General features: G+C 70.3%; 1 protein-coding gene across 3 annotated transcripts; it reads right to left on the reverse strand.

The window, feature by feature from the left end:
* Positions 1-65: 65 nt before the first annotated feature.
* Positions 66-17500, reverse strand: CAD (carbamoyl-phosphate synthetase 2, aspartate transcarbamylase, and dihydroorotase). Of its 3 annotated transcripts, none has more exons than XM_062573386.1 (45): positions 17413-17500; positions 16684-16823; positions 15997-16126; positions 15110-15252; positions 14511-14652; positions 13624-13795; positions 13050-13235; positions 12869-12981; positions 12158-12303; positions 11930-12061; positions 11124-11357; positions 10742-10963; positions 10189-10377; positions 9855-9979; positions 9574-9707; positions 9382-9494; positions 9004-9254; positions 8671-8917; positions 8398-8496; positions 8052-8276; positions 7724-7906; positions 7416-7634; positions 7103-7270; positions 6838-7020; positions 6652-6756; positions 6315-6563; positions 6036-6117; positions 5762-5928; positions 5526-5690; positions 5320-5451; positions 5036-5237; positions 4757-4947; positions 4537-4677; positions 4335-4430; positions 4122-4263; positions 3919-3966; positions 3452-3496; positions 3140-3294; positions 2286-2360; positions 1999-2211; positions 1474-1599; positions 1220-1375; positions 1042-1143; positions 859-953; positions 66-198 (listed from the first exon to the last, which is right to left on the reverse strand). In XM_062573386.1, the coding sequence occupies exons 1-45, from the start codon at positions 17492-17494 to the stop codon at positions 96-98; spliced, it is 6768 nt and encodes a 2255-aa protein (XP_062429370.1). In that variant the 5' UTR covers positions 17495-17500; the 3' UTR covers positions 66-95. The 3 variants fall into 3 exon arrangements, with proteins under 3 accessions (XP_062429370.1, XP_062429367.1, XP_062429369.1); XM_062573383.1 differs by having other exon boundaries at positions 9004-9251; positions 17413-17494; XM_062573385.1 differs by lacking the exon at positions 3919-3966 and having other exon boundaries at positions 17413-17494.
* Positions 17501-18025: the final 525 nt, after the last annotated feature.

Here is an 18025-nt window from a genome sequence, read left to right on the forward strand (position 1 = left end):
CAGGCGATTGGCGCGGCAGCGCTAGGGGGCGGGGCCCCGGCGGCGCGCGGAGAGGAGGCGGGGCGAGGGCGGCGCAGGCGGTTTATTGGGCGGGGCTAGTAGCGGCCGAGGACGGTGGCCAGCAGGGCCATGCGCATGTACATGCCGTTCTCTGCCTGCCGGAAGTACGCGGCGCGCGGGTCCGAGTCCACCTCCACGCTGCGGAAACGGCGTCAGGGGGCGGGGCCAGCGCGGACAGCCAACGCCCGCGGCCCCGCCCCCGGCGGCCCCTGGCCCCGCCCCCAAGCGCCGCGGGGCCCCCGCGGCCCGCATGGACCCCTGCAGCCCCCAGCCCCACCTAGGCTCCACCGCAGGGCTCCCGGGACCCCCCAGCCCAGCACGGGACCCCCCCCAGCCCAGCATGGGATGCCCCTGGGGTCCCCCAACCTTAGACGTCCCCCATCCCAGCTTAGGATGCCCCTGGGGACCCCCCAGCCCAGCACGGGACCCCCCCTAGCCCAGCTTGGGATGCCCCTGGGGACCCCCCAGCCCAGCTTGGGACCCCCAGCACAGGACCCCCCCCAGCCCAGCATGGGACGCCCCTAGGGACCCCCCAGCCCAGCACCGGACCCCCAGCACGGGACCCCCCCCTAGCCCAGCATGGGATGCCCCTGGGGACCCTCCTAGCCCAGCCCAGCCCGGGACCCCCAACCTTGGACATCCCCCAGGACCTCCCCACCCAGCACAAGCCCACCCCCAGGGCTCCCCAGCCTGGCTGGCACTGCCCCCCCATCCCTGCCGCTATCCAGCCAACTCCTCCAGTCACCCCCATGGATGAGAGACCCCTGCCAGAGCCCCCAGCCCAGCCGCAGCCCCCACCTGATCTCGTTGACCCGTGGCATGGGATGCATCACTACCATCTTCTCCTTGGCCCGCGTCATGATGTGCGGCGTCAGGATGAACTGCCCGAAGCACTGCAGGGGTGCAGCCCTGAGCTCGAGAGCCCCCCACCTACCCCCCCAGGCCCGGTCCCCCCGCCACGGCCAGGCTGCCCTCGCTCACCGCCTCGTACTCCGCCACCGACTCGAAGCGCTCCTTCTGGATGCGGGTCATGTAGAGCACGTCGGTGTCGGGCAGGGCCTCCTCGATGCTCTCGAACTCCTCCTGGGGGACAATGCCGTGAGCAGGGGCCACAGAAGAGCATGGCCCCGGCCCCCGCCACCCGCCCTGGCCCGCTCACCTGCTTGATGCCCTTGGAGGCCACGAAGTGGATGATGTCGGCCGGCATGCGGAGGTTGCGAGGGGTGACGTAGCGCAGGTTGACGCGGTACTGGGTCAGGAGGCAGGCGAGCGAGTGCACCGTGCGCCCGTGCTTCAGGTCGCCCACCATAGTGATCTGCGAGAACGGGTGAGCGCGGGCACGGCGCGGGCCGCGGTGCCCGGCCCAGCCCCGGCGGCACGGGCACAGCCCCCGCCCGCGGCCCCCAGCCGTACCGTCATGCCATTGACAGTGCCCAGCTCCTCACGGATGGTGAAGATGTCCAGCAGCGCCTGCGTGGGGTGCTCCCCCACCCCGTCCCCGGCGTTGATCACCGGCTTGCGGCAGTGCTTGGCTGCCAGCTGAGAGCATAGACCAGGCTGAGCGTGGGCAGGACTCGGCCCTGAGCCCACCAGGGCAGGATGTGGTCCTTGTCCTCCCCCTCCCTCCCTCCCTCCCTCCCGCCAGTGCTTGAGAACGTGGCCACCACCAGCCCTCCCAGGGTGGGACATGGTCTTCGTCCCCACAGAGCTGGGGGAGGACGCAGACGCCCCCAGCCCCACCAGGCAGGACATGGTGTACGTCCTCGAGGTCAGAGTAGGACACAACCAAGCCCCCAGCCGCATCAGGACCCGTCTGAACCCCCGGCCCCACTGGGGAAGGACAGGGCACAGCCGCGGCCCTGTGGAGCTCACGATCCCCAGCACCGGGACAGGCCCCCCCGGGGCAGGACACAGCCGCGTCCCGCCGGCCCCGCTCACCTCGACAGCGCCCGGCTGCGGGTGCCGCAGCACCAGCACGTCGGCGTAGCAGCACATGGTCTGCACCGAGTCGGCCAGCGACTCGCCCTTCTGCACCGAGGAGGTGGCCTCGGAGAAGGGCAGCACAGAGCCGCCCAGGCGGCACATGGCGGCGGCGAAGGAGCTGCTGGTCCGCGTGCTCGCCTCGTAGAACATGGACGCCATCACCTTGCCCTGGGGGGCCGCACGTCAGCTCCAGGCAGCGCGGGGTGACCGGCCGCCTCCCCGCTGCCCCGCGGCCCGCTCACCTTGAGGATGTCCAGGCTCCGCTCCTTCTGCACCAGCATGCGCAGGGTGTGCGCCACATTGAACAGATGAGACATCTACAAGGAGAGGTGGCTCAGCCAGGGCTGCGCGCGACACCGGGGCTCGGCCAGGAGCACCGGGCCACAGGCAGCACCACGGCTCAGCCAGTGCGCGCTCGGGCTGCCTCATCTGGCGCTCGTCCGGAGCACGTGCAGCTCTGCAGCTCCTGGCGGTGCTTGTCTAGGGCACATGCAGCACCGCAGCCCCCATGCACGCTTGTCTGGGACACACGCAGCTCTGCAGTTCCTGTGCACACTCGTCGCCGTGGCCCTGCAGCCCCCATGAACGCTCATTCGGAGCACACGCAGCTCTGCAGCCCGCATGCACACTCGTCCGGGGCGCACACAACTCTGCAGTCCCTATACACGCTTGTCTGGGGCGCACACAGCTCTGCAGCCCCCATGCACGCTCGTCTGGGGCACATGCAGCTCTGCAGCCCCCGTGCACGCTCGTCCGGAGCACACACAATTCTGCAGTCCCTATAGACGCTCGTCCGGGACACACGCAACTCTGCAGTCCTTATAGACGCTCGTCCGGGGCACACACAACTCTGCAGCCTTTGTGCACACTCATCTGGGGTGCATGCAGCTCTGCAGTCCCTGTGCACACTCGGCCAGGATGCACACACCATGCCCCCATGCACACTCCTAGGGGCACACACAGCACCACGGCCCCCCTGCGCGTTTGGCAAGGGTGCACATGGCCCCCTGTGCACGTTCAGCTGGGGCGCACATGGCACTGCACCCAGCTGCAGGTGCAGCCCTGCCTCCCCGCACCCTGCCAGTGCCTCGGGCACCTGCTCCTTGGAGAACTGCCGGACGGAGAGCACGTGCTGCCCGACGAGAGGGTGCAGCAGTGGGGAGGTCTGGAAGTGGGGCGTGCTCTGGGGAGAGGCCTGGCGCAGGAACGGCCCCGGTGCGTAGAAACCACTGTCCTGGGTCGCAGCCGGATCTGCAGCAGTAAGAGCAGCCGCTGAGCCCGCGGGTCCCATCCCCAGCTGAGCCCGGCTGCGCCCGGTGCCGGGGCTGCGGGGTCGCAGCGCCGGGGCGTGCACGGCCCCCGGGGCTCCTGCCCCTCCCGGGTATCCCTGCTCTTGCAAGGCGCTCACCGGCCTCCGCTGCCTTCCTGCTGGCCTTTTCCCGGGCGTCTTCGGCTAGGTGGGAGAGGGGAAAGGCAGCGTTAGGGAGCGGGGGGACTGCGGCCACTCCAGCACTGCTCTGCTTGGGTGCTGCCGGAGCTGCGCAGCCCCGCGAGGCCCGGCTCCAGGGTGACGGCCTCCCAGAGCAGGGACAGGCTGAGCCGCGGCACCGTGCCCCTCTCCCCACACGGCTCGCATGCCCGCCCAGAGCCGCGCGCCCTGCGAACCCGACCGGACGCGACCCAAATCACGCTGGCAGGCTAGGGGTGCCGAGGCGCCGCGCGGGCCGGGGCCGTGCCGCGTCCCGCCGGGGAGCCCCGGGGCGCCCGGCGGCGGCCGCGTGGCACCTGGGGGAGGGGATGCACTCATCGGCTGCGGTTAGCGCCATTAGTGCGGCCGCGTCTCGTGGTCTGAGTGAGTCCCCCCCCCGACATTACCGGTGCCTCGGGCGCCCGGGCGGTGCGCGGCTCCCAGCCTCCGGAACGCTGAACGGGACACAAGGGCACGGCGTCAGCGGGGCCGCCCCGGCCGCGGCGCGCTCGCTCACGCCCCGCTGCCCGCCCGCCCGCCGCACCGTGCCGTGCGCGCCATGCCATGCCGTGCCATGCCACGCCGTGCCGTGCCACGCCGCGCGCCTCACCTGGCAGCCCGGGGTCGGAGGCCCGGTGGATGCGGGGCGGCAGGTGGAAGCGGCCCTCGCCCCCGGGGCCGGCCCGGCGTGGGCTGGAGGCTCGGCTGCGCAGCGTCTCACCGGCCGCGGCGTGCCGGAGCCGCTCGGGGGTCTGCAAGGAGAGGCCGAGCTGGGACCGGAGCGGCGGCCCCGGCGCCCCCCGCCGCCTCGCCGCCCCCCTACCTTCACGCTCTCCTTGGCGGGGGCCGCGGGCGGCACCGGCACAGCTCCCGCCGGCCACTTCCTCACGTCCTGCCCGTAGCCAGGGGACACCAGCACCTGCGGGCGACAGGCTCAGTGCGGGGACAGCGGGACCCCCAGGTCGCCTGCCTGCCCCACGCATGGGGGCACGCAGGGGCACCAGGCATGAGGGCCAGGGCCTCACCTGGCCATCGATGTAGGCGACCTCCCCACGTAGCACGACCCTCCGCACCGTCCCCTTCACCCTCATGCCCTCGAAGGGCGTCCACCGGGCCTTGGAGAAGGCCGTCTGCCCGGGGATGATCCACTCGTGCTCCAGGTCCACCTGCGGGTGGGAGCAGGTCAGGGCTGGGGGGTCGGGCCGGGGGGGTGGCCCAGGGGGCGGCCAGCCGGACAGGCCCTACCTCCACGTAGGTGTCCTCCTGCGCTGGCAGCCCGAAGATCTTGCGGGGGTTCTCATAGAGGCGCTGAACGATGTCCTCCACGCTCAGGCGCCCCTCGGACACGGCCGTCAGCAGCAGGGGCAGCATCGTCTCCAGGCCGGGGTACCCGGGGGGCGGCTCCTGGCCCTGCTTCTCCTCCAGCGTGTGCGGGGCTGCAGGACAGGGATGGTCACCGTGGGGCCAGGTACCTACTGCGCCACCCACCCCCTTCCCCATGGCCGCCAAGTCCCCCAGGCTCACCATGGTCCGTGGCAAAGCAGTCGATGGTGTCCATGTTCTCCCAGAGGGCCTCCAGGTCCTGGCGGGTGCCCAGCGCCGGCCGCACAGCCCCACAGCCCTCCCCGAGGCGCCCCAGGTCGTCCCGGCACAGGAAGAGGTGATGCGGGGCCACCTCGCACGTCACCGGGATGCCCTTCTGCTTCGCCGCCTTGATGAGCAGGATCTGGGGGGCCACGGTGAGGGCCAGCCCCAAAGGGACCCCGCGGGCAGCGCCGCGCGCCCCGGCGGCCCCCGGGCGCTCTCACCTCCTCCCTGCGGGCCACGTGGCAGACGTGCACGGGGCGCTGGTAGAGCTGAGCCACCATCAGGACGGCGGCCACCGTCTGCCGCTCCGCGTGGGCCACGATGGGCAGGTGCCGCGGCCACTGCTCGAAGTGCTGGGGGACACGGAGCGACCGGGTGAGGCCCGGCCCCGCGCGCCCCGGCCCCGCGCGCCCCCGCCGCGGCTCACCTCCATCCACAGCGACACGTCGTCCATCCGCAGGTTGGAGAAGGTGTCGTTCAGGTACATCTTGAGCCCGGCGGCCGCCCCGGCCAGGGGGCCCAGGGAGCCGGCGTTGTCCGACGAGGCCCCCAGGAAGAGGGCGAAGTCGCAGCGGGCCCCGGCCTCGGCGAGCTGCGGGGAGCGAGACGGGGTCGGCACTGCCCCGCCAGCCCCGCGGCCCGGGGACGTCGGCGGCCCCTCACCTTCTGCGCCAGGGCGAAGGAGGCGGCGTCGGTGACGGCGGGGCTGGTGTTGGGCATGGCGCACACCAAGGTGACGCCCCCCGCCAGGGCGGCCGCCGTGCCCGAGGAGAAGTCCTCCTTGTGGGTGCCGCCCGGCTCGCGGAGGTGCACGTGGATGTCGATCAGCCCTGGGGAGGGGCAGTGTCAGCCCTGGCGAAACGTCTCCCCTCCCGGGGGGCAGGCGGCACCGTGCCGGCGCGGCTCCCGGGCCCATGGCGCCCGCGGCCCCACCTACCCGGCAGGCGGATGAGCTTCTGGGACGTCATGCAGTCCACGTGCATCTTCAGCGGGGGTGCCGCCCCAATCTGCCCCAGCGCCTGCGGGGACACGACCCGCATGCAGTGGGGCCGGGGTGAGGACATCTGCCCGAGTCCCCCTACCCCGCAGCCAGGGACACCCCCATGTACACTCCAACCACACGGAAACCCCAGTGGCACTTTCCTCCCCACACCTTCCCTGCCAGCCCACCTGCTCCCCCCACGGCCCACACCCCAGCTCGGCCGCCCGCGCGGACCTCCACAAAGAGCTTGGTGCATTTGATGTCGATGATGAGCGGCACGGAGTAGTCGACGGCCAGGCGCCGGGTGCGGTAGCCCTTGGTGACGAAGGAGGAGAGCCGTCGGCCCCCCGAGTTGCGCATCGACAGGTTGATGACCATCTCGAAGTGGTTCTCGGCCAGGTAGTCCAGGATGCTGCGCTGAGTCTCCCGGGCGCCCGCCTCGCTGCCGTCCGCCTCCTCGAAGTGCCAGTCCACAGCCATCACCTGCCGCGGCAAGGCTCGCCATCAGGGCCCCGCACGCCCACCCTGGCCCCCACGGACGCCCCAGCCCTCCAGGCCCCAGAGCCCCCACCTTGATGCCGTGCTCGGTGTAGAAGTCTGCGGTGCCCAGGCTGGCGTACAGCTTGTAGCCGAGGCTCTCCAGCGTCCGCACTGTGGGCAGCAGCTCGCTCTTGTTCTGCAATGACCCCAGGGGCTGTCAGAGCACAGAGATGGGCCATGGGGTCCCCCAGCCCTGCGAGGTCCCCCAGTCCCACACCTTGTAGCTACCGATGGTCAACAGGATGTTCTTCTTGGGGATCTTGAAGCCGGTGCTGAGCATGGCCTTCAGGTAGGCCTCACAGCGGTTCTCCCCGAAGCAGGCCACCTCGCCCGTGCTAGTCATCTCCACACCCAGCACCACATCGGCACCCGCCAGGCGCGAGAAGGAGAATTGGGGCACCTAGGGGAGGCAGGGCTCAGAGACCGCCCAGGCCCCCTCGGCCCCCCAGAGCCCATGCTGCCACCCCCCATGTCCCGCTTACCTTGACGCCAACGATGCCCGTGCCAGTCATGAGCCCCACGGGCTCCACATCCTCGCCCATGATCACCTGGCTGGCCAGGGCCACCAGGTCCACCCCCAGGGTCTTGGAGACAAAGGGGAAGGAGCGGGACACACGCACGTTGCACTCGATCACCTTCAGCTGATCATCCTGCAGGAGATGGTCGGGTCTGAGGCAAGTCCAGAGGCCACAGGGCCGGGACAAGGAACCTCCCAGCCACCCTGGCTCATTGGCACCAGCAAAGCCCCAGCACAGCATGGTGCTGGCCCAGCACTGCTCGCTCTGACTGGGGTACCTTGGCAATTAGCTGCAGGTTGAAGGGCCCAGTGACCTGCAGTTCCTGCCCGATAGCATGGACGATGGCCTTAATGCGCTCCAGCGTCTTGGGGGTGATGTCCTGGGGTGGTGTCACCAGCGTAGCGTCGCCCGAGTGCACCCCAGCATTCTCCACGTGTTCCGAGATGGCAATGGCCACCACCACACCGTCACAGGCCACTGCGTCCACATCGATCTCCTGTGGGTGGGGGCACAATCTCAGCAGGGAACCAGCCCCCACAGGGGCTGCCAGAGCAGCCAAACTCAGCCATGGGAGCCCTCGCTGACCTTGGCCTCCTGGATGAACTTGGAGATGACCACGGGCTGTTCCTTAGACACGGCCACAGCATTGCTCAGGAACTTCTCCAGGTCACTGTCTGAGTAGGCCACGTTCATGGCTGCGCCGCTCAGCACGTAGGAGGGGCGCACGACGCAGGGGTACCCCACCTTGCAGCAGAACTGCTTGGCCGACTGCAGGAGAGCGGGCGGCTTCAGTGAATGCGCTGAAGACCACGGACCCTGCTGCCCCCTGCAGCCCCTCACACCTCCCATCCTGCTGTCCCCTGCAGCCCCTCACACCTCCCATCCCACCACCCCTCCTAGCTCTGGCCCCCACCTCCATGTCGGAAAGCTCCTTCCAGAGGGGCTGGCTAATGCCAATGGTGTCGAGCAGGCGGGAGAACTTGAAGCGGTTCTCGGCAGAGTCGATAGCCTCCGGGGAGGTGCCAAGGATGCGGCACTGCTGCCGGTGCAGGGCCATGGCGATGTTGTTGGGCAGCTGCCCCCCCATGGACAGGATCACGCCCTCAGGGTTCTCCAGCTCATAGATGTCCATCACCACCTGCGGGCATCACATGGGGCACAGGGACTGCAGTCCTCACCCTGGCCAGCCCCAAGCAAGCAGGGCCTGGGACATCCCCAACCCCTGCCCCACAGTTGATGGGGCCCCCAGCTCCACTCACCTCAAAGGAGATCTCATCGAAGTAGAGGCGGTCACACATGTCGTAGTCAGTGCTCACTGTCTCCGGGTTGTAGTTCACCATGATCGTCTTGAAGCCCATCTGCAGGGGCAGGAGGGAGAGGATGAGATGAGGCACCAGCGTCTCCTCTCCGGCCCAGCCCCATCCTCCTGCCCACATCCCAGGTGCTTGGGCCTCAGCCCCATGGCTGCCCCCACCGATGCCTGCCCAGGCCCAAGCACTGGCCCCACAGGGGCACCCAAAGCCCCGGCCGACCTTGCGGAGCTCCTGGATGCAGCCCACGGCACACCAGTCAAACTCCACACTGCTGCCAATGCGGTAGACACCAGAGCCAATGACCATGACATGAGGCTCACGAAAGGCCAGGTCGTGCTCGGTCCCGTTGTAGGTCAGATATAGGTAGTTGGTTTGGGCTGGCCACTCCGCAGCCACCGTGTCGATCTGCTTCACCACCGGCAGGATCTTCAGGTCATGTCGCATCTTCCTCACAGCCAGCTCCGTGCTGCAAGGGGCAGAGCGAGCATTTGGCCCTGGCGCTGGGAGCAGAGCTGGGCCACAGCCACCACTCCACCACCCACCCCATGTTACCTGAGCACCGCCAGGGCCACCTGCTTGTCGGAGAAGCCAAGCTGCTTGGCCCGCTTGAGCACGGTGGGTGGCATGGTGTTCTGCTCCTCACGGTATGACTCCAGCAGCACTGCATGATCCGTGATGTTCTTCATCTTGTGCAGGAACCAGCGGTCGATTTTGGTCAGCTCGTAGAGGCGCTCGATGGAGTAGCCGGCCCGCAGCGCGGCTGCCAGCACGAAGATCCGCTTGTCCGTGGGCGTCTCCAGCTCCTGCCGGGCAGAGGGATGAGTGGGGCCGGAGTGCCCTGGCTGGCTGCCACTCCTGGGACTGTCCCCACAGCTCCCCCCCCCAGTGCCATCCTCCTGCCTTCCCACCCTGCCAGGCTCCAGTGCTCACCACATCTGAAGCCGGCTTCACGGTGTGGTCAAAGCCCACACAGTTCTCGTCCACCATCCGCAGCGCCTTCTGGAAAGCCTCCTCGAAGTTCCTCCCAATGGCCATGACCTCCCCTGAGGGACGGGGCGGTGAGCGGGGCGCCAGGACGCCCGCCGTGCTCACCCGCGCCGCCCACCGCCACGCCGTGCTCACCCACGCTCTTCATGGAGCTGCCGATCTTGGTGCTGACGCGCAGGAACTTGCTGAGGTCCCAGCGCGGGATCTTCACCACGCAGTAGTCCAGGCTGGGCTCGAAGTTGGCCGTGGTGGAGTTGGTGACAGAGTTCCTGAGGACAGGAGGGGTCAACGGCCGGGGTGGCCCCGCAGGAGGGCAGGAGGCCGCCGGGGCAGAGGCGGCGCGCGAGGCCGAGCTGGTGCCCACCGCTCTGTCCCAGCTCCCGGTGCCACGGGACACGGAGCGGCGCCGCCGTTACCTGAGGACAGGCAGGGGGATGCCCAGAGCCAGCTTGGCGGCCACGTAGGCCAGGGGGTAGCCGGTGGCCTTGCTGGCCAGGGCCGAGCTGCGGGAGAGCCGGGCGTTCACCTCGATGATGTAGTACTGCGGGAGCAGACCGCGGAGCTGACGGGCCGCGCCGGAGCGGCGGCCCCGCGGCACGGCACAACCTGCTCCAGCACGGGCGCGACGGGCGCCGCCGCCCGCCACAGCCGCGCAAGGCGCGGGCAGGACCCGGCCCCGCGCCCCGGCTCTCCCCAGCGGGAGCGGTGGCCCGGCGCGGAGGCGCCCCACGGGCCGGGGGCCGCGCTCACCTGCTCCGACTCGGGGTTCAGGGCGAACTGGATGTTGCACTCGCCCACGATGCCCAGGTGCTGCACCACCTTCACTGCCGTGCGGCGCAGCATGAAGTACTCGGTGTTGTTGAGGGTCTGGCTGGGCGCCACCACGATCGACTCACCCGTGTGGATCCCCAGCGGGTCCAGGTTCTCCATGTTGCACACCTGGATGGGATGAGGGTCACCGCGGGCGGCTGGGGCTCCTGACCACCCCACACATGCTCACACCTCATGTGCAGCACCCAGCCACCTGCCTTGTCCCAGGGATGGACACGGGCCCCCTAGCATAGCCAGGGCACGAACATGTCCCCTGGTGCCCCTCCAGGGTGAGGGTGCAAGGCGTCGTGCTGCAGGTGAGCCCGGCTCCCGCTGCACACAGCGGCCGCATCAGCCCCACGCGAGGGGCCGGGAGCCTTCCCAGGGAGCAGGGCTGGGACAGGAGCCCCTGCCCTCCAACACCCCCCAGTATCACCCTTGTTGAAGCCCCTTGCGTGCAGACTAAGCAGGGGTCTGCGCCCCCATCACGTACCGTGACACAGTTGTCATAGGCATCCCGCACCACCTCGTACTCGATCTCCTTCCAGCCTTTCAGGGACTTGTCCACCAGCACTTGCGAGGTGTGGGTGAAGGCTTGGCTCACCAGGGCCACCAGCTCCTCCCGCGAGCTGGCGAAACCGGAGCCCAGGCCCCCCAGGGCGTAGGCAGAGCGCACCAGCACCGGGTACCCGAGCCGCTCGGCCGCGGCCTGTGCCTGGGGGGCAGGGGACCAGTGGGGCACGGGAAGGGCAACATCCTGCCCCCACCTGCCCCAGCAGATGCCCCCATCCCACCTTGGGAACTGCCCCCTCTATCCCATCCTCTCCATCCTGCCCCAGGAGCTGTCCCCATCCTGCCCCCTCCCTCTCCCGGACCTGCTCCAGGGACGCTGCAGCCTCGCTGGGTGCCACATGCTCCCCGATCTCCTCCATCTTCTCCACAAAGACTTTGCGGTCCTCTGTCATCTCAATAGAGGTGACAGGGGTGCCCAGCACCCGCACACGATACCGCTCCAGCACTCCGGCCTTGGTGAGCTCCACGCCACAGTTGAGGGCCGTCTGCCCCCCGAAGGTGAGCAGGATCCCATCGGGGCGCTCATTTCGGATCACCTGTGGGGAGAAGCGCAGGGTTGTGGCGTGCAGGGCCGTGATGGCCCCACAGAACATGCCCTGCTCCTGCCAGCTCCCACTGCCAGGCCACCCTTCCGCTGCCCTCCCCATCACCCTGCAAGAAGAGGGTGCTGGACCAGATGATCTCCAGAGGTCTTTTCCAGCCCCAGCTGCTCTGTGAGTCTGTGAGGAGACTTGAGGGCATCTCATCAATACACGTAAGAATCTGAATGGAGAACATCAAGAGGATGGGGCCAAGCTCTTCTCAGTGGTGCCGTGACAGGAGGAGAGGCAACGGGCACAACCAGAGACACAGGAAGGTCCATCTGACCATGAGGAAAAGCTGATTGTGGAGGTGACAGAGTACTGGACCAGGCTGCCCAGCGCAGTGGTAGAGTCTCCATCACGGGACCTGCTCAAAAGCCACCTGGACATGGTTCCGGGCAATGTGCTCCAGGGGACCCTGTTGAAGCAGGGGCTGGACCAGATAGTCTCCAGAGGTCCCTCCTGGCCCCAACTGCTCTGTGACGCGCAGACCCTCTCCCACCCCAGCAGTGCCACATCAGCCTCACCTGGGTGACATACTCAGGGGTGATGGGCAGAAAATAGACCTTGTCTGCCAGCCCCTTGGAGGTCTGCACCGTGGCGATGTTGGGGTTGATCAGCACCGTCTGGATGTTCTCCTCCTTCAGGGCTTTAATAGCCTTGTGGAGAGCAGAGGGTTCACAAGCGCGTGGCCCCACGGCCCAGCCCCAGGCCAGGGCGGCCCCAGCCCTCCAGCCCCTTGCACCAGCACTCACCTGCGACCCCGAGTAGTCAAACTCGCCCGCCTGCCCAATGGAGAGGCCACCAGAGCCCAGGATCAGCACCTTGCGGGGCCGGGCCACCTCCTGCCCCGGTGCCGGCGCCTCACCGTAGGCCAGTCGCTCCCGCAGCCGCTCCCGCACTGGGCACAGGACGGGACAGGACGTGATGGGACGGGACGTGGTGGGGACGAGGCCCCACGACCACCAGAGCAGCCCCAGGCCCCACGGTCCTGAATGCAGCCTCCGGTCCTGCTGCAACCCCACGGCCCCCAGCCTCGCACCCTGCCCCAGACCCCAGCACGGACCCTGTCCCGTGGTCCCGAGAGCAGCCCTTCCCAAGCACAGCAGCCCCCAGCCACAAAGGCAGACCCAGACCCACGGCCCCAAGCACAGACCCCTATGTGCACCCACAGCCCCATGGCCCGGGTCCCGTGGCCCCAAGCACGCCTCTCTACATGCAGCCCTGGCCCCACGGCCCTAAGCACAGCCCCCTACGCACACCTCCAGCCCCAAGCCCTATGACCCTACAGGTGGCCCCCAAACACAACCCCAGCCCCATGGCCCACGTGCAGACCCCAAGCCCCACAGGCCAGGACATCCCCTGTGGTCACAGCACCACCATGGGGTGCCGCCATGGGACCGCGCAGCACAGTGACCGTCCCTCCAGACGAGGCTGTGCCTGGGGCTTCCCACCCCCCAACCCACCTGTTTTGGAGCCACCGTTCCCGCTCTGCAGGTCCCTCACTGCCTCCAAGAAGATGTCGAAGAGCCCCTCCAGGTCCATGGGGCCGGCCCGGTGCTCGGGGTGGAACTGGACGCTACAAAGGGGTGTCAGGCGCGACCCCGCGGCACACAGCCCCGCAGCTCCCCCGGCCCCCCAGCCCACCTGAAGAAGGGCTTGTGCTCGTGGACCAGCCCCTCGTTGGAGCCGTCGTTGGCGTTGGTGAAGAGCGGCGCCCAGCCGGGCGGCAGGCTGCCGGCCTCCACGGCGAAGCCGTGGTTCTGGGCGGTGATGAAGCAGCGCCGCGTGTCCTCGTGCACGCAGGGCTGGTTGTGCCCACGGTTCCCGTACCTGCGGGGCCGGCGTCAGGCCCCCGCCCCACTGCATCTGCCGTGCTACACCTGCCCCATGCTACCCACCCTGCTCGCCTGCCCCACGGTGCCTGCTCCGCTGCGCCTGCCCCACACACCTGCCTGCCCCACACGCCCACACACCCCATGCTCCAGCCCCATGTGCATGCCTGCCCACCCCACATGCCATCCCACATGCTGGCCCTACACGCATGCACACCCCACATGCCATCCCGCATGCCTGCCCCAAGTGGCTGCCCGCCCCATGCACCATCCCACATACTGGTGGGCACCCGCCTGCCCCACGTGCCATTCCACGTGCCAGCCCCACATGCCATCCCACACACCCGCCAGCCCCACGCGCCCGCCCGCCCCACAGCGCGGCTCACTTCATCTTGTAGGTGCGGGCGCCCAGCGCCAGCGCCAGCAGCTGGTGGCCCAGGCAGATGCCGAGCAGGGGCTTGGGCCGGGGGTCGGCCAGCAGGCGCCGCAGCCCCCGCACCGTCGCCCCACACAGCCGCGGGTCCCCGGGGCCGTTGCTCACCAGCAGCCCGTCGAAGTCTGCGCCGCACCCAGGGGGTCGCTCCGGCACCACGGCGGCCCCCGGCCCCGCGCAGACCCCCACGGCATCACCCCAGCCCCACACAGACCCCCACGGCATCGCCCCAGCCCCACACAGACCCACACAGACCTCCGTGGCCCCGCACAGACCCCCCCAGTGTAACCCAAGCCCCATGCAGACCCCCACGGCGTCGCCCCGGCCCCACGCAGACCCACACAGACCTCCATGGCCCGCACAGACCCCTCCTCTCCCAGTGTCACCCTGGCCCCACACAGACCCCCACAATGTCGCCCTGGCCCCACGGCCCCACACAGACCCCCCCCCAGCATCACCCCGGCCCCACGGCCCTGCACAGACCCCCACGGCATCGGCCCAGCCCCATGGCCCCCAGACGCCCCCTCACAGTGTTGGCCCAGCCCCACATAGACTCCTCCAGCATTGCCCCAGCCCCACAGAGACCCCCATGGTGTCACCTCATCCCCACTGCCTCCCAGCATCAGCCCGGCCCCACAGCCCCCCATGGTATCACCCTGACCCCGCAGCCCCACACAGCCGCCCATGGTGTCACCCCAGCCCCACGGCTCCGCACAAACCCCCACAGCATTGCCAAGGCCCCACAGCCCCCCAGCGCCAGCCTAACCCCGCAACCCCCCCGTGGCATTTCCCCGAGGCGCCCTGGCCGCCGTGGGGCCGCCCCCCGGGGTCCCCTGGCACCTGCGGGGTTGAGCGCGTGGTCCCAGGGCAGCACGGTGACGGCGGCGCCCCGCTCGCACAGGCACCGCACCTGGTTGTGCTTCAGGCCGCAGTCGACGGCGGCGATGCGCGGCGCCCCGCCGGCGTTGAACACGCGGGGGGCCTGGGGGGCGCCCGTGAGCCCGCCCCGCCGCGCCGCCCCGCCGCCGCCCCGCCGCGCGGCCCCACGCCGTGGACCCGCGGCCCTGCAGCGCGGCCCCACGGCGCGGCCCCACCATGCAGACCCGCAGCACAGACTCGCCACCCCGCAGCGCGGCCCCCCCCCCCCCAGCACAGCCCCCCTTCAGGGACCCCCGGCCCCCCCAGCACAGCCCCCCAAGATGCCCCCCTTCAGGCACCCCCTGCCCCCCCAGCACAGCCCCCCAGATGCCTCCCTGCAAGGACCCCCCACCTCCACAGCACAGCCCCCCAAGATCCCTCCCTGCAGGGACCCCCGGTCCCCACAGTGCAGTCCCCCAGATGCCCCCCTTCAGGGACCCCCAGCCCCCCAAGATCCCTCCCTGCAGGGACCCCCAGCCCCCAGATGGCCCCCACAGGGACCCCCGCCCCCCCAGCCGCACCTTCAGCGACACCTCCTGCACCAGGTGCCGCGCGTTGGGGTCCTCGAAGGGGAGGCTCTTCTCGGGCGTCCCGTCCGGCACCACCTTCCCCAGCAGCGTCCCCTTCTCACGGATCCGCTTGGTCAGGGCCCGGGTGTCCACCCCTGCCGGGATGGGACCGCACAGCCGTGGGGCACCAGCCCCCCAGCTCCCACGCAGACAGTGGCCTCGGGCCCGAGCCGGCGCCCCCCACTACACCAACCCCGCTGCCTCCACGGCCCCCAGCCCCACGGCCTCCCCCAGCTCCCACGGCCACCCCCACGATGGCTGCTCCTGCCCCTTCCCCCAGCCCCACGGCCTCCACCAGTCCCACGGCCTCCCCTGCAATGGCTGCCTCTGCCCCCAGCCCCACAGCCTCCCACAGCCACCCCCAACGATGGCTGCCCCTGCCCCCAGCCTCCAGCCCCGCAGCCATCCCTGTGATGGCTGCCCCTTCCCACAGCCCCACAGCCTCCCCCACAATGGCTGCCCCTTCCCACAGCCTCCCCCAGACCCACAGCCACCCCCGCAATGGCTGCCCCTCCCCTGCAGCCCCCAATCCCATGGTCACCTCCAGCCCCACCCCGCTCTCTTACCCTTTGCCCCACGGCCATCCCTGTCTCCACCTTCTAGCCTCACCGCCACCCCCATCTCCTTCAAGATCCATGGCCACACCAAGCCCCGCAGCTATCCCCAGACCCATCTTCCAGCCCTATAGCCATTCCCAGCCCTATGGCCATCCCTGATCCCCAACCCCATGGCCACTCCCTGTCTCCCCGCCACCTTCCCCAACGGCTGTCCCTGCCCCGCAGCCACCCCTCCCATGGCTGCTCCTGCCCCTCAGCCCTAGCCCCACAGCCTGTCCCCACCTTCCAGCCCAGGGATGTTCTGCTCCTTGAGCCACTGGTCCAGGGAGCGGGAGGCGCTCCAGTGGCTGGGGGTCTCTGAGCACTCGCCCACCACCAGCGCAGCCACATGGATCTTGCTGGACTCGAACCACTGTGGGGCAGCAGGGCCTGAGCGCCGCTGCCCGACGCGGCACCAGCCGCAGCGGGGTGGACTTCGCCCGGGGCCGGGGGCGACGCCGGGACCGAGCCCGGCCAGGCCGAGACGGTTGGGAAGCCCCGGCATGAGCTGCTCCTGCCTCGTCCCAGGAGGGATGGGGCCCCCCGCCGGCGGGGGCGGCATGCGGCCCCACCCGTACCTCCGGGGGGGGAGCATGGCACGGCACGGCACGGCCCCGGGCACAGGGGGCAGACCCAGCCCTGCCGGGACTCCGGGGCCGGACACCGTCCTCGCAGCAGGGGCGGCTGCACCCGAGGCCACGCGGCTCCGCAACCCGGCGTGGGCCCAGGCGCTGGCAGCACCGCAGGGGAACCGGCACCCGCCGGGACATGCCACCTCCCCGAGCCGCTGCCTCGGGCACGGGGCTGCCCACGCCCCCCTGCCCCATGGCCACACGCCTGCTCAGCCCCATGTCCTCCATCCCCCTGCCCCACATTCCCCCGCCCCATGCCTGCAGGGCCCCGCCACCCCTGCCCCACGTTGCCTCTCACCCTGCTGAGGCCGTAGGGGTCAGGCTCATCTCGGGGCACCCCATAGTTGCCCACGAGCGGGTAGGTGAGCACCAGGATCTGCGCCTTGTAGGAGGGGTCGGTGAGGGCCTCGGGGTAGCCCACCATGCCCGTCTGGAAGACTGCAGCACGGAGGAGCTGGGCTCAGCCAGGACGGAGCATCCTGGCCCAGCCGAGCCGCGCCGCACCTGGGGTGCCCCACGCGCCACGAAGGCGGCCGCCTCCGTCCCCATCCCCCCAAGTCCCTGCCCCCAGGGACTGGGGGCCTGGTCAAGCACGATGGGGGAGAGAGGTGAGAGCAGAGCAAGGCCACAGGGCACCAGACACGTGGCCAAGGGGGGGCTGCCCTGACAGGGCCCCTCGGTGGAGGGGCGGGGGGGGCACCAGAGCCCCACGCAGTAGGGCCTGCACGGACGGGGCCCACAGCGGGTTGCACTCCCCAGGTCACCCCCCCCCCCCCCCCCGGGGGACGGTGCCCCGAGGGCTGCACCCCCCAGGTCTCCCCTCTCCCAGACAGGAGCCCTCTGAGTACCAGACACACAGGCACCCCGGAGACCCGCACCTCGGGACACACGGGACCCCCGGGCCCCGGCCCTGCGCACACCGCCCGCACACACGGGACGGGACAGGACGAGAAGGGACCGGGACCGGGGGGGTCGGGAGGGCCCGGCCCGGCGCGGCGCGGGATGCCGCGCTCCCGGCCGCACTCACCCACTTCCCCGGTGGCGGCGGCGGCGGCCCCGAAGGGGCGGCCCCGCAGCACCGAGCCGTCCTGCAGCACCAGGGAGCCCATGGCGGCTCCACGTGGGCTCGCGCTGGGGCGGGCCGCGGCGGGCACCGAGGAGGCGCGGGGCGGCGCGGTGGCGGCAGCGGCGCGGCGGATCCGGGGCGGGGCCGGGCCGGGCCAGCCCCGCGCGGGGGCGGGGCGGCACCGCGCCGCGCGGCCGCGGCACCTGGGGGCGCGGCGGGCCGTGCCCGGGCGAACCCCGAGCGGGAGGCGCCTCCGCTCCGGGGCTCCCTGGGCTGCCGCGCGCTGCTGGCGGCTCCTCGTCCCGCTCCGCGCCGCTGCCTCTGGGCGGAAGCAGCACCGAGCACAGAGCAGCCGCCCCGTCCCTGCTGCCTGCAGCCCGGTCCCAGACCCCGCACGGCTACTGCTCCACACGCAGCCTCCGTCCGACCTCCAATTGGCACAGGCAGACGCACTCCAAGTGCAGACAGAGCAGCGAAAACTCCTCAAATGCGGAGTGCAAAAACGCAGCGATAAGAACGTTTCCAAACCGAAACATAAAAAAATGAAACATTCCAAACACAAAAAAAAATTCTA

The sequence above is a fragment of the Rhea pennata genome, chromosome 3, assembly GCF_028389875.1.
Source record: "Rhea pennata isolate bPtePen1 chromosome 3, bPtePen1.pri, whole genome shotgun sequence".
Lineage (NCBI taxonomy): Eukaryota > Metazoa > Chordata > Aves > Rheiformes > Rheidae > Rhea > Rhea pennata.

What these genes read in the sequence shown, in the direction of transcription:
- CAD (XM_062573386.1), bottom strand. Translation starts at nt 17,494, where the DNA reads ATGGGCTCCCTGGTGCTGCAGGACGGCTCGGTGCTGCGGGGCCGCCCC. An exon ending in AGGAGCTTTCCGACATGGAG is followed by an intron (nt 7,907 to 8,051) that starts GTGGGGGCCAGA and finishes GCTCTCCTGCAG; the next exon opens with TCGGCCAAGCAGTTCTGCTG. An exon ending in CTCCGACCCCGGGCTGCCAG is followed by an intron (nt 3,967 to 4,121) that starts GTGAGGCGCGCG and finishes TGTCCCGTTCAG; the next exon opens with CGTTCCGGAGGCTGGGAGCC.